Raw genomic sequence first — 16,878 nt, 5'->3', positions numbered from 1 at the left:
AGTAATATTTTGAAAACAAATAAAAAACAAACAAAAATTGTAATTTTTGGAAAATTAGGTTGGGGAAAACGTTCTAATATTATGGGAATAAAGTCATCATATTATGAGAAGAACATTTACAAAGATGACTTAAGAAGAAGGGCCGCACGGTGGTCTAGTGGTTAGCATGTTGGTGGGTTTTCTCCGGGTACTCCGGTTTCCTCCCACATTCCAAAAACATGCATATTAGGTTAATTGGTGACTCTAAATTGTCCATAGGTATGAATGTGAGTGTGAATGGTTGTTAGTCTATATGTGGCCTGCCATTGGCTGGCGACCAGTCCAGGGTGTACCCCGCCTGTCACCCGAAGTCAGTTGGGATAGGCTCCAGCATGCCCCCGTGACCCTAAAGAGGAGAAGCGGTATAGAAAATGGATGGATGGACTTAAGAAGAAAGATGAAATATTTGGAAAATTAAAAAAGAGCAAAGAGCGAAGGTGATACTAATAATATGATTTTTCACCTACACTATATCAAAAATACACTATTTCAAAAAACTTACTCGTATTAACGAGAAACACTTAAACCATTTTTTTCATTTATCATGGCTGTTCTACGCTTCTGTACAAAAAGACTACTGTACGTATATAAAACTTCTTAGCCTATCTACATGTGCTGCTTCACAAAATATCAAAGTGGTGAAGTTGCATCCTTTCATTTTTCACTATGTAGCCCTTGCTGAAAACGCTTGGACACCCCTGATTTAGAAAACTTCAGTGTCGGTCTCAGCAATACTGGCCTGTGTTTACTCATCGTAACAATACCAACATTTCCAGTATCGCCCACCCCAACTAGGTGCAACAACAACAAGTAGTGGAAGAGTTCCCCTACTTTCCTTTCCACCTGCACACAAAGACAACAGTGCGACAAGTTTGCAAACCGACTGCTTTATCGTCTTCCAACCTCACACTGGACCTACTGTATCATTTATCGTGTTGGAGATTAGTTGAGTTGCAGGTCACCACCAGGTGAACGTGAGCGTGTAGAAGAAGTTGTAGCTGCGGGACAGGAAGTTCTTCTCCATGACGTGAGGCTGGATGTGCACCGTGTAGCCCTGACTCTCAATGTCCTTCCTGATGCAGTCCAGCAGGTCTTTGGCCGAGGGGGCGGCGTTCCAGGGTCCAAACGTCACCACCGATTCCTTGTTCCTTGTTGTCGAGTCCAAGCTGCTGATGGCGTTGTCGTAGCAACCCAAATCCTCCTGCGTTCGCAGTACACAAATCATGATGCTGGAGTGGCGGGAAGCCACGGCTTCGGCACGGGCAATGCGGGTCAAAACCTGGAAGAGAAAGATCACATGGTCATAGGACACTGGAGAGGTTGTGAAGTCCTCATGGAGGGGGAGGGTGTCCAACCTCAATGTTCTCCTTGTAGTGAGGAACTCTGGCGAGGAACTGCTTCCTTCCAACCAACTCTCCAAACAGAAGCGGGCTTTCCTCCAAGCGTTTGCTCAGCGCCGTGATGTTGTAGTGGACCGCCTCCTTGTGAACCTGCAGCACGCCACACGATCGTTACGACACAAGTCCGCAGTCCCTCTCAAAGGTTCTCAGCGAGAGACTCGACCTGCTGCAAGTTCTCGGTGGGAATTCGGTCCGATCTGAGGAACTCCAGGACGGCGCCAAAGTGCGAGCCATCCCGGTCCAAGAAGTAGTGTCCCTGTCCGTCCCTGAGCAGTTTGGACGGGGCGCCGAACCACTCAGCCAGCTTGGAGTCGGGGTACTTTCTGAGCGTGCTCAGTGTGGTGCAGAACCTGTGACCCCCCACGTTCAAGTTCACCACCGACGTGTGCTGAGGACGCAGAGGAAGGCGGGACCTTTATTTGTAGCTAGTCACATGTCTTTGTCCTGTGTTTTATTCTGATTGCAATCAAGATTTAAAAATGTCACAAATTCATTCAACAATCAAAGAATTTTAAGTATACGTATCGGCAAACCGGTCCTATGGTATCAGAACGATCCCAAGATTTGCAGTATCGCCCACACCTAGTTGTGGCTCACAGTGTCACGTGACAAAGCCATGCTCCTCCTACGTGTCCAACACCGTCAGGAATGTTTACAGTAAAAAGTTAACTTCCACAAACAAGCATGCTTTAGTTTTGTAGTAAAGAAAAGTAGGATGGCGTCGAGCGGGCATTTGACTGTCTGGAACCGCAAGAGATTGAAAATGTTTGATGTTCGACACGGCCGCACACCTGCCAAACATTCTTGAGACGAACTTGGAATAAGTTCTCGCACAAGGAAGAAATGTTGTAGTTAATATAAGTGTTAAGCGTTCTTACCAGTAAATTGGGCTCCGAATGTTCCTCGGCTGACTTCAAGCCCATTTCGTTCATCTTCTTGTGTCACCGTCGAGCAGGTGAGTCGCAGGGGGGGCGTGGCCAAACACGGACCTGCTACTGTTCACGTGCGCTGAGTGACGTCGTGATTCCAAAGCCCAACTACGGCAGCGATAAAACCCCATTTTTTCCCATCCAGTACTTTTTTTTGCTTGTTTAATGTTCGTTCAATAAAAAACGGTTACCAATAACACTGGGGAACACTCTATATGTTGCATTTAAAGAAAGACTTGTTTTTAGTCAATTTAAGTGTGCTGAGTTCAAATCTGAAGTTGTTTTTTTCTGCAAGCTACAGATTTGATGCAATCTTTGATTTTTATTAAAAAATCAAAAAATCGAGCATTAATATAGGCTATTGCAATGTCAGCCACAAATCAGTATATTTAACAAGGCAAAAGAAACAGAACAATAAAATGTGATTTTAGATTAAAGTACACCATTGTTAGAAGTGCCATATGTTTTTTCTGGAAGCGTTTCTCAGAAAACAGTCTTTATCGCAACGTGAGATAAACGTCATTCATAACGTTTTTCAGATAAGAGTCAATCACAGCTAATAACGCTTATCACTTTCTGTCCGTACAGTATTTTAGTCAGGCAGGAATTTGCGTTTGTAACTTTTGCGTTTGTACACTTCATCTGGCCAATCTCGTTTAATACTCCAGCAGTAGTCAGCCGTCATACTTTTGTCCCAGCCACCTTGGTAGCGTTCTTCCATGATCCTTATGTCTTGGTGGAACCGCTCTCCTTGTTCGTCACTCACAGCCCCCAGGTTTTCAGGGAACTGGTCAAGGTGGCTGTCCAAAAAATGAAGCTTGATGCTCATGTTGCAGCTGAGAGCACGAAAAGCAAGGAGCATTCTGTTCACAAGTTCATTGTAGTTCTCTGCCTTATTGTTTCCAAGGAAGTTCTGAACGACTGCCACAAAGGATAACCATGCTGCCTTCTCCAAGGGGGTCATCTTGGCAACAAACTGATCATCACGAATGAGGGTTTGAATCTGTGGGCCATCAAACACACCTGTTTTTATCTTCTCGAGCGACAACCCTGGTATAGCTGTGATGATGTGTTGGAAACATTCCCCTACGGTATCCAGTGCCTTAACAAATTGTTTTATCAAACCTAATTTGATGTGTAGAGGAGGAAAGATGATCCTATCTCTGTTAACAATTGGGTCATGTGTGATATTTGGCATGTCTGCTTCAAGGGTTCGTTGATTTGGCGTTGTTCTTGCGAAATCATTGGAACTCCAAAAGGCAGATAATTGTGTTTTCCTTTGGTCCAGCTTCGGAGCATTTCCTCACAATTGTGGCACACAACATGAGGAGCCCATTGCTTGTCTTGGTCACCAAGATGAACTTCAAAATAAGCCTTGTCGGCTTGCTTCACAAACAAGGATATGTTACGTCTCTGATAGTGTGTAGCAACCACAGATGTAACAGAAGGCATCAGGCCTGTTTCTACAGTGATGTCTCGATGAGGAAGCCATGTTTGATCGGGAAAAAAGAAGCATGATAAAAATATTAGAATTTATGTATATAATCTCAAAACGCTTAGATTTGGGTTACGTAAATTCATATTTAGACTATTTCATCTATCTTAAATTGCATGAAAACTAGAGTTTATGGAGAAAAACTAATTTCAGATTTGAAATCAGCGCCTAAAAACCCTTTAGAATCAGTTAAAAAATCCAATGCAACAGGAAGTTAAGTGTTCCCCAGTGTAATTTAACATTAAGCGCTCAATATTTATCCTGATAAGAGGTCACATGACATGCCATCCTATCCTCAACATCAGAATGAAGTTCAGTGATGATATTTCAGTGGTTCAAATGCTAAAAATATCACAATAGTTTTATATGAGCAAGTTATTGTTTTAGCTGCTCCTGTTGTGTTCATGTCATGTGAAAATCTCAGCATCTTCGACCATCTCCAGCTCTATCCCAGCTTTTTATCTGGTCCACCGTATACAAACCACACATCATAGCAGGCCTCACTACCGTCTTCATTTTCGATATTAACTTTATAAGTTATTTGACTTTATATGAAATACTGAGAGGTCAACATTCACTGGAGAGTCATTGAGTGAAAATCAGATGTTAAAACTTTTGAGGTTTAAAGGAAAAAAAACAAGAGCGTTCTTTTTTCCACTTTATTGTTTTTGTACACAAACTGGGCTGTCCTCAGGGAGTGAAGTGAAAGCCTGTAAGAGAACGTTAAACAAGTGAAGCTTCAGATGTTTAATGTTTGAAATTTGACAACGACAAGAACATTAAAGATGTTTGTTGACATCATCTTAATCTTGTTGGTGGGAGCATGGTCTCACCCTCTTATGCGGTGGGTACAGGTGCACCCTGGGGCATGACGGGCACGTCTGGCTTGGCGCCCTTCTGCTCAGAGATGGGTGTGGTGGGGAGGGGCTCGTCTTTGGGCTCCACAATGCTGACGTGGTCGGGCAGAGGCTTCTTGGGTCCGATCTTACCGCTGGGGTCCCACGGCAACATGATCTTCACCTTGATGCCCAGCACGCCTGCGTGTGACGACAGTACATCAGGACTCTCTGCAGAGGCGAGCAATACAAATGTTTGGGACGAGCGCGTACTCACCCTGCCTCAGCAGTACGTGGCGGACGGCCGTGTCGACGTAGTAGTTAACTGGGTCGCCGCTGTGGATCATCAGGCCGTCCACAAACTTCATGGACTTTGCCCTTTGGCCCCTGAGTTTGCCAGACACCACCACCTCGCAGCCCTTGGCGCCGCTCTCCATGATGAACCTCAGAACACCATAACACGCCCTGCAAGATGCTTCCATGTTTATCAAGTCCACAGAAGCAAACACGACCGGAGGTCCAGTCGAACCCTCTCAGACAAATGCCTCAGCATCTTCAGTTGGAAAGAACTCGCTGCTCTGAGGAACTGGAACAGAACCACAGAACATGGACCTGAAGCAGCCTCCCCAGAAGCACGCAGAGTCCTGGTCCGACTCGTCATCGTATCTTCACCGAGGGACAAGCTGGGCCACAGTTTGAGGAAAATGACCGCTAACCAGCTTTGTAATAAAACATGAGGCCAAGTTATAAAGCTCAGCTCACCTGCGCACAGCCAAACCTCCTAGCAGCTTGTAGCGCAGAGACTCAGCCTGAGCGATGGCGCACAACCCGCGAGTGGCCACCTTCTCAGCATACAACTGAAACACAAGCACACAGTTCTGAGGACAGGTACACAGTGCAGACACACCAACACACACATAATATAAACCCTCTCAGACAAATGCCTCAGTGTCGTCACGAGGAAAGACTCGCTGGTCAGAGGGACCAGAACAGGACCACAGAACGTGGGTCTAAACCAGTACCTCGCTGACCCAGACTGAATCTTATCGGTCTCGTCATCGTGTCATCACTGAGGGAGTGTGGCACATCATAACGTGTAAAACGGAACTGCTCTCACACACACATACAGTGTCAACATTGTGGTGGACATCTTACCTCTACATTGCCCTCAGGGAAGCCAAACCTCTTTTGGACCACAGCGGTCAACTCTCTGATGCGACGGCCTTTCTCTCCCAGCACATTCTGGGTCCTGAGGACAAAACATGTCATTAACCATAGTCCAGGGAGAAGATGATGATATATAACAACACTGGCAAGCTCTCACCTTGTGGCGAGGATGATGATCTCAGTCCTGGTAGGGGTCACGCGGACCTCAACACCCGAGTATCCATCCTCAGCGAGCTCACGAGTCAGGAACTCATTCAGCTCTGCCTTGAAGATTCCATCCGACACAAACTGGAGACACCATAATCAGCATTACACTCGACAAGAATACTAACATTTTAACTATCAGGACCACATGACAGCCTCGAGCGACAAGCACGTAGTGACGTCACATTAACGCGACACTGACAGTCTACATAGTCTGCTTCAGACTTCTACAAACTACTTTTTGAGTACTTTTAATTTATTGTTGCTCAATAGCAGGTAGGCGCTAACTCGCCTTTAGGTCCCAATCACTTGACAGGAAGCTAACACTAACCCATAGCCATTCGACGTGTTGCTTATGCAAAGGCATCGAACACACGACATAATATAAAAAGCAGACAGTGAAATTGTATCTGATCTTTAATTCAAACACCATGTCAGCGACACGGCGTCGCCATGTTTGCTAGCCGCTTGACGGCAACGCAACGCCGGCAGTATCCTCCATAATCCTGGCAAACCACATTTGGAACACATCGTAAACTCTCCGTTCAGCCACAGGACAATTAAGTCCACCTCCACGTAAACCCATTTTTCCGGAAAAGATCCCCGTCGGGCAAAAAACGACACCTACTTTCCTCTTCTTTGAGATCGGCACCGCCATCTTCTTACAGGCCGTAGACAGGAAAGGACGGCCGTGCGATGCGGAAATGCTTTTATATCACTTCCGGTGATGTAATGCGCACAAGAGAGTTGGGATTTGTAGTTTCTTTTCAGCTTCTTTCGCGCCCTCGACCGATTCAAACGTATATAATTACTGTCGTTGTTCACTGAGACGACATTTAATGTATTGCCTTTTCTTTGTCAAACCAATCACTTGGAAGTATGTACTGTGACTAGTTATAGTCGCAATAGTACTAGTAGTCATTTTAAATATAAAAGTACCGACTTTCTTGTTTGACACCAATAGCTACAATAACAATTAACCTCTCTTAATGTTACATATGGGAGAAACGTAAATGCTATTTACCTTGAGCCAATGTATAGTGTAGGCTCACGCTGTTTTACTACCTTATTTATTATTATTTGTGTCATCTGAAAGTGTTACCTTCAGCATACACGTTTTCTACTTCTTTATTAACTTATTCACTTTTGGAATCACTTGTAACATTGGTGTAATTTACTGAACGCCCACCAGATGGTGAGCGCGCATACACAAAAACCTCAGCACTGAAAAGTTGGATTTTGTCGTCATTTTTACAACGAGCTCACGCTGTCCGTTTTTAACTGATTTGGAAAATGACACATGGTTATGTTGGTCATTTATGGAGGCCATTTCTCTTAATTGTTTGTCCGTAATGTAAGAGAAAGTTCCATCCATCCATCCATTTTCTATACCGCTTGTCCTCATTAGGGTTGCGGGGGCATGCTGGAGCCTATCCCAGCTGACTTCGGGCGACAGGCGGGGTACACCCTGGACTGGTCGCCAGCCAATCGCAGGGCACACGTAAGAGAAAGTTTTCTCACTGAATTACATTGTCAAGATGGCCGACACTAATTACAGTCCTCCATCTTGAAGTCACATGACAGCCACATCCCTTGATACACTTTTTCTAATAGCTTAACTTAACAAAAGCATGTCTACAATACAAAAGGTTGGTCATCTTATGGAGCCACACTATTGGGTGCAACCAAAACAGTAGTGACACGTGGCCATGCCAGGTATTAGCATTGTTAGCATTTCCCTTTTATTGGGATACTACCTTGGTTGAATGCTAATTCTTTCCTCTCCACATTCCATCATGGAGTGTGTTCCAGGATCAACACTTTCCACACACACACACCAAAGCAATAACTGTCTTTTTCTTTCGACGTAACTTGTGTCCATGCAGAAGAATCACTTCATATCCACCACCTCCCCCTCTCTCCCAGGCTGCCTACACACATTAGCACCATTAGCATACAGATGTTAGCCTGAAAAAGGAGAGCAACACAAAAGGCGGGGGTGGATGGGTGGGGTGTTGAGGGCAGCACATGGATGGCCCTTGGCCTTTTTAGGCCCCCTACCACCACACACCCATACACAAATGCATGAATGTTAAGTAGCCATTGGAAGTTGTGTGTGCAAATAGAGGTGTCACGGGGAACGTATACGGGTGTCCACAAAATAAATGCCTTCCCTTTAAGAAAAGATTAAGGCGTTACCGAACTTTCACGTTTTTATGAAAAGCATCCCATCTTGTGTACAATGCAGCAGTTGTTACGTTTCATTGCTCATACACATCCACAAGTAACACACACACACACACACACACACACACACACACACACACACAGACAAAGAGTGCGTGAGTAGATGGAAATGGGTGTAAAGTATCTTCGTCTTTGTTACAACATCTGTTGGCTAAACATTCTCTTCACTGACACACATACACACACACACAAAGAGAGGCGGGGCCACAGAAGAGAAAGAGTTCATCTTTGTTTCTCAGCGACACACACACAATGGTAACATTCCCAGGAGGCAGCACTTAAAGGAGTTTCTGCGTGTGGGAACGTTTGTGTCCCACCAAACACAAAAGTGTCCTATTTTGACTTATGTGCCAAACTGATTAACTTTGACCCCCATGCATGAGTGCTGATTTACACACAAGTCTTCAGTTCACACATTCAAGTGATTCAAGGGACTTTTATTTTGAAAAAAAAAAACGTGGACAAATATATTAAAATAAAGAGCACAACATGTAAACAATAACTGCACTTAAATTATGTGGATCAAGGTATCATATCAAACAACAAAATACAAGTTTTGCTTTGAAAAACCAAATAAATAAGACTTTAATTTAAGAAAAAGGTTTGCTAACCAAAATATTTTATTTCAACTTGCTGGCTTTTGTCTGCCAATCACAAGCTGACCTGTTAGCAACTAGCGAGCAACACATTATTATCATCATCATATCATTAGCAAGTCATGCTAGTATGCTAGCTGCGTCGTCGGAGAGGAGAGTGGACTTGTTGATGACAACGGGAAGTACAGGAAGTACTTCCGCTGCCAATGAGTCAACGAGTCGTGATTCACGCAGTAAGGCAACACAGACATGGAATGCCAAAAGTAATCGTCTCCTCTCCAGCTAGCACTCATGCTAATTGTAAGGCGTCATGATCAAAATGCACAAAAGCAAATAAATATGTGTCGAAAAGGGGCTAGGCTAATGTTTGCATGACTGGCTAAAAGTCTACTAGGTGTGCGCTAGCTAAAAAGCAACTCTTTATGTCTTTAAAGCAGAGAGCAGGAAGTTCTACAGAACCCCCAGTGGGCGGGACCGCCCTGCCCCCCCCACGTGAGTATACAACAGTATACAGCAGTAAGCGTGAAACGACAACACAGACAAACAGTGAGCAGCGCTACAGCTGCTGGGACATGATGCAATATGCACAAAATTAGGTCCGTTTACGCGGCGCCATCACACAGAACTCATGTGAACCAAAGGTAGACCATTCAGACCCCTACTCATCAGAGATGGAGAGGCGGCTGAAGATGGGAAGGCGGCGCCCCTCGCAGCCTGGCGACTCGGTGCCGCTGGAGGCGGAGCTCAGGGAGCAGGAGGAAGTGTAGCCCTCCTCAGAGAGGGAGTCGGCTGAGGAGCAGCGCTGGAGGCCAAGCAGGGATGCCTTGGCAGGGGTGTTGTAGGTGAGCGCGGGGCCTTCGGCAGAGGCAAACAAGCCGAGAGCTGAGTCGCCGGGGCGCAGGCATGGGCGAAGCCCTCCAACCTCCGGGAAGAGAGGAGACAGGAGCTCCGGGCTGTCAGAGGAGCACGGTGAGGGTGACACAGAGGAGGCGCGGGCGAAGAGGAGTGAGGAAGGTTGTGAGTCGTCGACAGGCCGGAAGGCGCGAGGAGGCGACGAGGAGAAGCCGGCAAAGCTGAGGCTGTGGCGGAGGGGCGGCGGTCTCAGCTTGCTCCTCTGAGGGGCAGGGGCTTGCAGCAGCTCATCGGCATTGTGGATGAAGTGGCAGCGGGCGCCATAAGGGCAGAACCCAATGGTGTGGAAGGTGCGGCACGGCTCCGTCTTGTATTTTGGATGGCGGCTCAGGCCTCGCAGCTCGTCCTCACCGTGTGCAAACTGACACTTGGCGCCATACTTGCACGTGCCGCTCTCCTCGAAGGTGCGGCACAGCTCCGTCTTGTAGCGTGTGGACATGTGCGGCGACGGCGGGGGGGGTGACCGGGGGGTGGTGCTCAGGTGAAGGCCCGGCGGGGGCGGGGGTGGTGGCACCTCAGCGACACTGCCCTCTATCATGCTGACCGAGCGGTCCATCCTAAAAGGGATGTGGCTGAGCACTGAACGAGGGAGCTGACTCTCCCGCTTCCACTGCGGGGCACCGGCCTGGCCCCAGACCCAGCACGATGACTCGCCGTCACTGTCGTTGAACTTGGAGTTGGGGAGCGTCACGGGGCACAGGGAATGACGCCGCTGGAAGCCGCGTGCTCGCTGCTGTTGATGTTGCTGGAAGCTGGCGGCTGCATCCATCATGTCCACCACCCCAAAGCTCTGACACCGCAATTAAAAAAAGAAGAAAGAGAAGAAGTGAGGCTGCTGCTGATCAGACTTTTGTCTTTCAAATATCCAAAGTCACGCCAGAAGAACAAAAAGTTTCTCACCTTGACAAACTCCTGGTCCACTTCCAGGAAAGGAGTGAGGAAGTCTGAGGGCATGTTTGTATCCGCGTCCACGCTGGAAGGTTCTGCTTCCAAAAGTGACTTGCAGGACTTTATCTCCCCTAGTCTCCGTGGGGGGTGTCAGGTGTGTCTCAGTCCTGGGGATCGGCTACCAGAGTGGAGAAGCAGAAGCGTGCACGTCGCTTCTCCAGGAGCAAAGTTCCTCGACCATCTGCTGGAATCTGCTTAAATAGTTGGGGGGAACCACCCACGGCCACCCCCGCCCATGGCCCAGGCTCCTCAGGGTGGGGGTGTAGGGTTGTTAATGTGTGTGTGTTGGAGGTGGGGGGGTCTGGCATTGTCAGTGGGCGCTGGGGGGCAGGGTGGGCTCCAAACAAGAGGAGGGAGATGAATGGAGCTACTTTTCTACTCATTCATCAACTAATCCTTCAAGGTGCATTCTTCTCCTCTCTGCTGGACCACTGAGCGACCACGAGTCCACATCGGTCCGCATCAGTCTGCATCCTAACATTTCAGAGTAATGGATTATTGTTAGTATTTATCTTATTTAGATTTTTCGGTGTGTTTTTGGAGATGAACAACATGGAGCTTCATGCTAATGCTGACTAAACGTGGGGTCAGTTTCTTTTCAATGTTTGGCTTCTAGAACTTTCTCAAGCTCCAGACTGAGCTGGTCTTACCTTATGTGAGGACAGACATACTATAGGGAGAGAGTGTAAACAACACGTTGGTCAGTTTGAAACGTTAAAACACAACTGACATTTGTTATCAATCATACACGCTGTGCTCTGTATATGTGTGTGTGTGTGTGTGTGTGGTTTCCTCCTTACAGTTGGTAACTTTGGTTACATCTCTTTTTTTAACAACAACAGTCAAGTCTCGGTTTGTCTTCTTCCTCATCTAACAAGCACATCTCCTGCGCGTATGTCTAACAGTGTTTGCTCATGTGAGTGTAAATTCGGAGAGGTCAGAGAAAAAATCCCTGAGGGACTCCAGTATGACAAGATGTTGCAGGGCTGCAATTAACAATTATTTTCATAGTTGATTAATCTGAATCTTCTTGTTTCAATTAATCAACTTAAATTCGGCCCTAGACGAACCAAATCAATATGAAGCAAACACAAACAGTGGTTTGGTCCGCAATCTATCGGAAAAGAGGTAAAAATGTCGATCACGGTCAAAAATTATGCATGTGAATATCTTTTTTTGCCAAAAACACAGACATAGAATCAGCACCTCCACGTCTGAGTCCATGTTTCTCGCCTGGAAAAGGCTAGAGTGCCATCTCTGGGTGGGAGAAGAGATCCTGCCCGAAGTGGAAGAGTTTCAGTACCTCGAGGTCTGCTCACCAGTGAGGAAAGGATGGAACGCAAGATCGACAAGGGGATTGGTGAGGCGTCTGCAGCGATGCGGACTTTGAAGGCAAAGCTCTCAACTTACCGGTTGATCTACGTTCCTACCCTCACCTATGGTCATGAGTTTTGGGTAGTGGCTAAAAGGACAAGATTGTGAGTGCAAGCAGCCAAAATGAGTTTTCTCCGTAGGGTTGCTGGGCTTTCCCTTAGAGATAAAGTTAGAAGCACTGTCATCGGGCATTTGGTCAGAATGCCTCTCGGACGCCTCCCTGGGGAGATGTTCAGGGCCTGTCCGACCGGTAAGAGGCCTCAGGGAAGACCCAGGACACGCTGGAAAGACTAGACTATGGGGCTATCCACAGGGAAACGTTTTCAGGTCAAAACAGCAAAGTATTTTATGGTTTCAGCCACTCATCCACACGGGAACGGCGTTCTGGGTGACCTGAAATTTTTTGAAACCGGCTTCCAGAGTGGAAAATCTAAAAAACGCCAGCTTGCCGTTTCCGTATGGACTGGCAAATCCACTACAATTTAAAAATGCTGACACCACCGCCCCGTTGTTGTCACACGACCAGAAGTGAGCTCTGATGCCAAGCCAACATAATATCATATTATTTCGAATGTCATGACTCACTGCAGTCAACATTCTCCCGGTATTTTCTTCTTTTATACTCCTAAAATGACGCCCATGTAATTCCACTTTGTCGTAAGTCTAGACGAGCCTCGGACGGCGGAAGACGACGGACTTATGCGCATGCGTTCTTTCTACTTCTGTGGTTTGGTGTGTCACGTGGTTCATATACATACTGTATCTGTTCACAGCGCCACACGTAGGTGTGCCTGTGTATTACACCGTTTTCATTCAGTTCTGTATGCAACTATTTACTGATCCGGCACAGTGTGGATGCAACTTTTTCAAGAAAAAATTTCCCAAGAACATTCTTGCCTATGTCTCTCAACTGGCCTGGCAACGCCTCGGCATCTACCGGGAGGAGCTGGACGACGTGCAGAAGTTTGGGCTTCCCTGCTTAGGCTTCTGCCCCTATGAGCCGGCCTCGGATAAGCGGAAGAAGATGGATGGATGGACAATGATAGTTGTCGATTAATTAGATAATCCATTAATCATTGATTCATCGATTCATTATTGCAGCTGTAAACTGTCATCTCCCTGCAACAGGTCAGTTGTTTTCTTTGTTTTCTTTCTTTGTTTTCTTTTAGAACCTTTTGTTGTTGTTTTATCTGCAAGTGTCTGTTTTCCTGGTTGTTAGCTGCTAATGCTAGCCGCGTATTCAAGGGGGTACTCACACAAGGCAATCTGTGCCCCTTTGTGTGCCAAAACTCTGGTACGTTTGGGTAGTGCAAGGATGCGTACTCAACTTCCTCTTCTATGGCATGCCTGGAGGATGTGGCCCAGGGCCTGTTATGATTGGTTAGCACAAGCCATGTGGTACTTTCACTGTAATGCCATCGCTCATAACCAGTTTTTATTGGTAACCCCCACCTCACTCGAAGACACCAAAGCTGACAAATCTTTCTTCATGTTCCTTCTTTTCGTACAACATGAATGTTGCCGTCTTTTCACAAAGGAAACGTCTTTGACTGAAGCGTTCCCATCAAAACATCCTCATCACTTTGGCTCTCGGTTGCACGTCCACACTTCGGTGTCTCGGCAGCCCCACTATCCCCGGCCCAGCATGGCTGCCGGCCCCCCGCCTCAGCCCGTCTTGGCCTCTTTGTTGGGGCCAGCAGGACAAGAGGTCCATTGTCCACAAGCTGCTCCATATGTTATCCCGCACGCAGCCTGAATGATGGACCACGCTGGCTTAAGCCAGGGCCACGCTCTCCCATGATGCACTGCTCCTAACACTCCAACAAAGACAGTCCTTCCTCACTTTCCCATCACTGTCAGCGAGCACATCACTGGCCTTTTCTTATTCTGTCATGTTTAACAAATGAATCATCCATTCCACTTTTTGGCCGCAAAGTAACCAAATGGTCAGAGCTCGACACAGTGCAGTGTGTTGATTGGTGGAGAGACGCGGGTCACTTTCAGATGATGACAAAAAAACAAGGGAAAAGATGTCCTCCATTGTTTTTGTGTACTACACTGTGTGGACATGCTATGATGTCATGCTATTATGTCACAGTGCTACAATGTGTTACGTGGTATATTTTATGCGTTAATGAAACATGGCATCAATGGTGCGCCTACAAAGAGTGCTGGCATACTGTTTTTATGCGTCATACCAAATTATTATCTTTGCGTTCTATTTTTGCATTGAAACTCATTTGATGCTGTGCCTAATCTAGTGACCAGATGAGGAGTTTACATTGAGAGAAAAGCTTCCGTGTGTGTGTGTGTGTGTGTGTGTGTGTTGCTGTCTTCACACACACTTCACTTCTCCCTTTGAGGAGCACTGCTGCACACACACTAACTTCCTGCTACACACTTTGTGTGTGTGTGTGTGTGTGTGGGATGGGGACGGGGGGGTCAAGAGTGGCCAAACGAGCGTTCGCTGGATTATGTTCTGACAAAAGAAGTAACACCCCCGCCCCCCCCCCCCCCCCCCCCCCGGCTGTAATTTTCCCGCCAAACAGTTTCCTGTTTCCTGGAATCTGGCACGCACACACACACACACATGCACGCACACACATACTGGGCCATGAGGTGCCAGCTGCTCACTATGATGCAACTTTACAGTGAGCAGAGGGCCTCAGGCCTCGGGGGGGCAGTTCATAAAAAAGTTCCTTTCATGAAACGTAATCCAGGAATTATTTCATGCAAGTAGATGCTAAATAGATAGATTTTCTGATGGACAGATGATGCATGTGTGTGCGTGTGTGTGTGTGCGTGTGTGTGTGTGTATAAGGTCAGGTAAATGGGTAGGACCAGAATACAGACTTAAAAACAAACCACGTGTTTGCATGTGTGTGTGCGCGGGTGTGCGACAAGGTTGATAAGGCCTAACGACATCTATGGCCTCACATTGATCATCTCAGCAGTTAACGATGTAACTGCTCGCTGTACGTGTGTGTGTGTGTGTGTGTGTGTGCGGTTAGTGTGTGGAAATGTGAGCGTGAGGACGGCTTAACGAACACAGCTGCTGTCAGTTAGTGAGCACACAGCACCACTTCTGCATGTGGTTTACTGTACATGCGCACACGTGTGTGTGTATGTGTGTAACACACCCAGTGGGCACTTTATTAGGTACAGCATCTACCAAAGATACAGTATCTTTATGAATATCTCGACGTGTGGTATCGTTGACTCCATCGTCTCACTGACGGCAGTTTGTTTTCTTATTTGGTGGATTTACGAAGATTTACACGTGGTTTCACTCTTGCATCTCGTAGCACATAAATGCGGTGCGTTCAAGGGCAGCCGTGCGAAATCTTAACATTAATAGTGAAGCATAAAGACATAAACATGTAAAAATTTGCATATCGCGTCGCACGTGTGGCTCTTCTCAACAAGCAGCGGGTCACTCCCTCATCTCGAAGCGCTCGTGGGCGGCTCCGTCTTGTTTGTGACATAACCAAAAGCAACAGAAGAAAGTTCATTTGTAGTTTTAAACATATATGTTGTGCTTTTCATGTTTTTTTTTACTCACTTTTTGACTCCCGCAACGTTATTATTACATGCAAATGCGTCACAAAGCTGACTTTTTATGCCATCCTTCTCTTTATGAGACACATCATCACACTATTACATGACAGAGAAACATCTCTTTTTAGATTTTATGTGTTTTATGATTATCACGCCTACGATGATGTCCTCTCAGCCTGAGTTAAATAGTAGTAAATAACACACACACGCACACACACCCACACACACACACGTGCAGGCAGTGTAATAGAGCATGGACAGCTGGTGTTTTGGCGGGAAAGTGGAGCAGCTGTCAGTGTGAAGACACACACGTGACACTGAGAGGATTTCCACACACAAAAACAGCACAATTGGTAAGTGGTCAGTAAGAAAGAGGACGTCATCGCTTGTGTGTGTGTGTGTGTGTGTGTGTGAGAGAGACACACTACACTAGGGCTGCAACTAACGGTTATTTTCTTCGTTGATTAATCTGAAGCTTGTTGTTTCAATTAATTGAGTGATCACTTAAGCCCAAGACCAGCGGTCTCCAAGCTTTTTCCACTGAGGGCGGCATAGTGAACAATAACATTCAGATATGCAGAGACGTTTTTATATAAAAAAAAAAACAGCCTGCATCTCAGCTTTATGTTATCAGCGCATTAAGGTAGTCTGCTGACTGAAATAATCTGGTTTCTTCTAGTTTTCACACCTCATGGTGACGTCCCACATCTCCGCTGCAGTGATTGGTCATGAGCTGTGTGCCTCCTGCTCCGCGAGATGGCACTTATGTTTCCTTCAGCGCGGGTAAAGGCTTGGCTTTTCTGGTTGACCTCTTACGTCACATACAGTATACACAAAGCATCTCAGCCTGTGTTGCCAGATTCGCTTATGACAAGCGACTTCGGGCTTGGTTTTTTGTAAGGGTGCTTGCAACTCCCAACCTTTCCTGTCGTTTTGGGTTTTTTTGTAAAGTCGCTTGCAAATTCCCATTTCTGAGAGCTAGTCACTCGTTTCACTCACGAGACCTGGCAACCATGTGTTGGCTGCAAATGTGCATGAGCAGGAATTCTGTGAGCTATATGTGCTATTTGTTGAAGTGATTACACAAAACATACACCTGCCAGACACAACTGTTGCCCTCTATTCACTTTATGACGCACATCTTGAGCTGGGTGGCTAGCAATTTGCACAGAA

General features: G+C 46.5%; 3 protein-coding genes and 2 non-coding genes across 5 annotated transcripts; all 5 read right to left on the bottom strand.

Annotated features, from left to right (window-relative positions):
* Nucleotides 1-578: 578 nt before the first annotated feature.
* Nucleotides 579-2,426, bottom strand: kctd14 (potassium channel tetramerization domain containing 14). Its single transcript, XM_054794657.1, has 4 exons — nucleotides 2,318-2,426; nucleotides 1,603-1,827; nucleotides 1,395-1,529; nucleotides 579-1,318 (listed from the first exon to the last, which is right to left on the bottom strand). The coding sequence occupies exons 1-4, from the start codon at nucleotides 2,369-2,371 to the stop codon at nucleotides 998-1,000; spliced, it is 735 nt and encodes a 244-aa protein (XP_054650632.1). The 5' UTR covers nucleotides 2,372-2,426; the 3' UTR covers nucleotides 579-997.
* A 2,082-nt stretch (nucleotides 2,427-4,508) lies between these two features.
* rps3 (ribosomal protein S3) lies at nucleotides 4,509-6,778 on the bottom strand. The gene is made up of 7 exons (XM_054794220.1): nucleotides 6,699-6,778; nucleotides 6,024-6,154; nucleotides 5,855-5,948; nucleotides 5,462-5,556; nucleotides 4,977-5,164; nucleotides 4,697-4,900; nucleotides 4,509-4,573 (listed from the first exon to the last, which is right to left on the bottom strand). Exons 1-6 carry the CDS (start codon nucleotides 6,726-6,728, stop codon nucleotides 4,701-4,703), a joined length of 738 nt encoding a protein of 245 aa, XP_054650195.1. The 5' UTR covers nucleotides 6,729-6,778; the 3' UTR covers nucleotides 4,509-4,573; nucleotides 4,697-4,700.
* On the bottom strand, nucleotides 5,228-5,376 carry LOC129191762 (small nucleolar RNA SNORD15). The gene has a single exon (XR_008573290.1). It is a non-coding gene; the product is annotated as a small nucleolar RNA SNORD15 (small nucleolar RNA).
* Nucleotides 5,627-5,774, bottom strand: LOC129191763 (small nucleolar RNA SNORD15). Its single transcript, XR_008573291.1, has one exon. It is a non-coding gene; the product is annotated as a small nucleolar RNA SNORD15 (small nucleolar RNA).
* Nucleotides 6,779-8,986: 2,208 nt separating the features above from the next.
* On the bottom strand, nucleotides 8,987-11,540 carry LOC129191289 (mRNA decay activator protein ZFP36L1). Its single transcript, XM_054794501.1, has 2 exons — nucleotides 10,726-11,540; nucleotides 8,987-10,615 (listed from the first exon to the last, which is right to left on the bottom strand). Exons 1-2 carry the CDS (start codon nucleotides 10,777-10,779, stop codon nucleotides 9,572-9,574), a joined length of 1,098 nt encoding a protein of 365 aa, XP_054650476.1. The 5' UTR covers nucleotides 10,780-11,540; the 3' UTR covers nucleotides 8,987-9,571.
* Between the last annotated feature and the right edge of the window lie 5,338 nt (nucleotides 11,541-16,878).

The sequence above is a fragment of the Dunckerocampus dactyliophorus genome, chromosome 12 (genome assembly GCF_027744805.1).
Source record: "Dunckerocampus dactyliophorus isolate RoL2022-P2 chromosome 12, RoL_Ddac_1.1, whole genome shotgun sequence".
NCBI classification, from domain to species: Eukaryota; Metazoa; Chordata; class Actinopteri; order Syngnathiformes; family Syngnathidae; genus Dunckerocampus; species Dunckerocampus dactyliophorus.
This window is presented reverse-complemented; position numbering and strand designations above follow the sequence as displayed.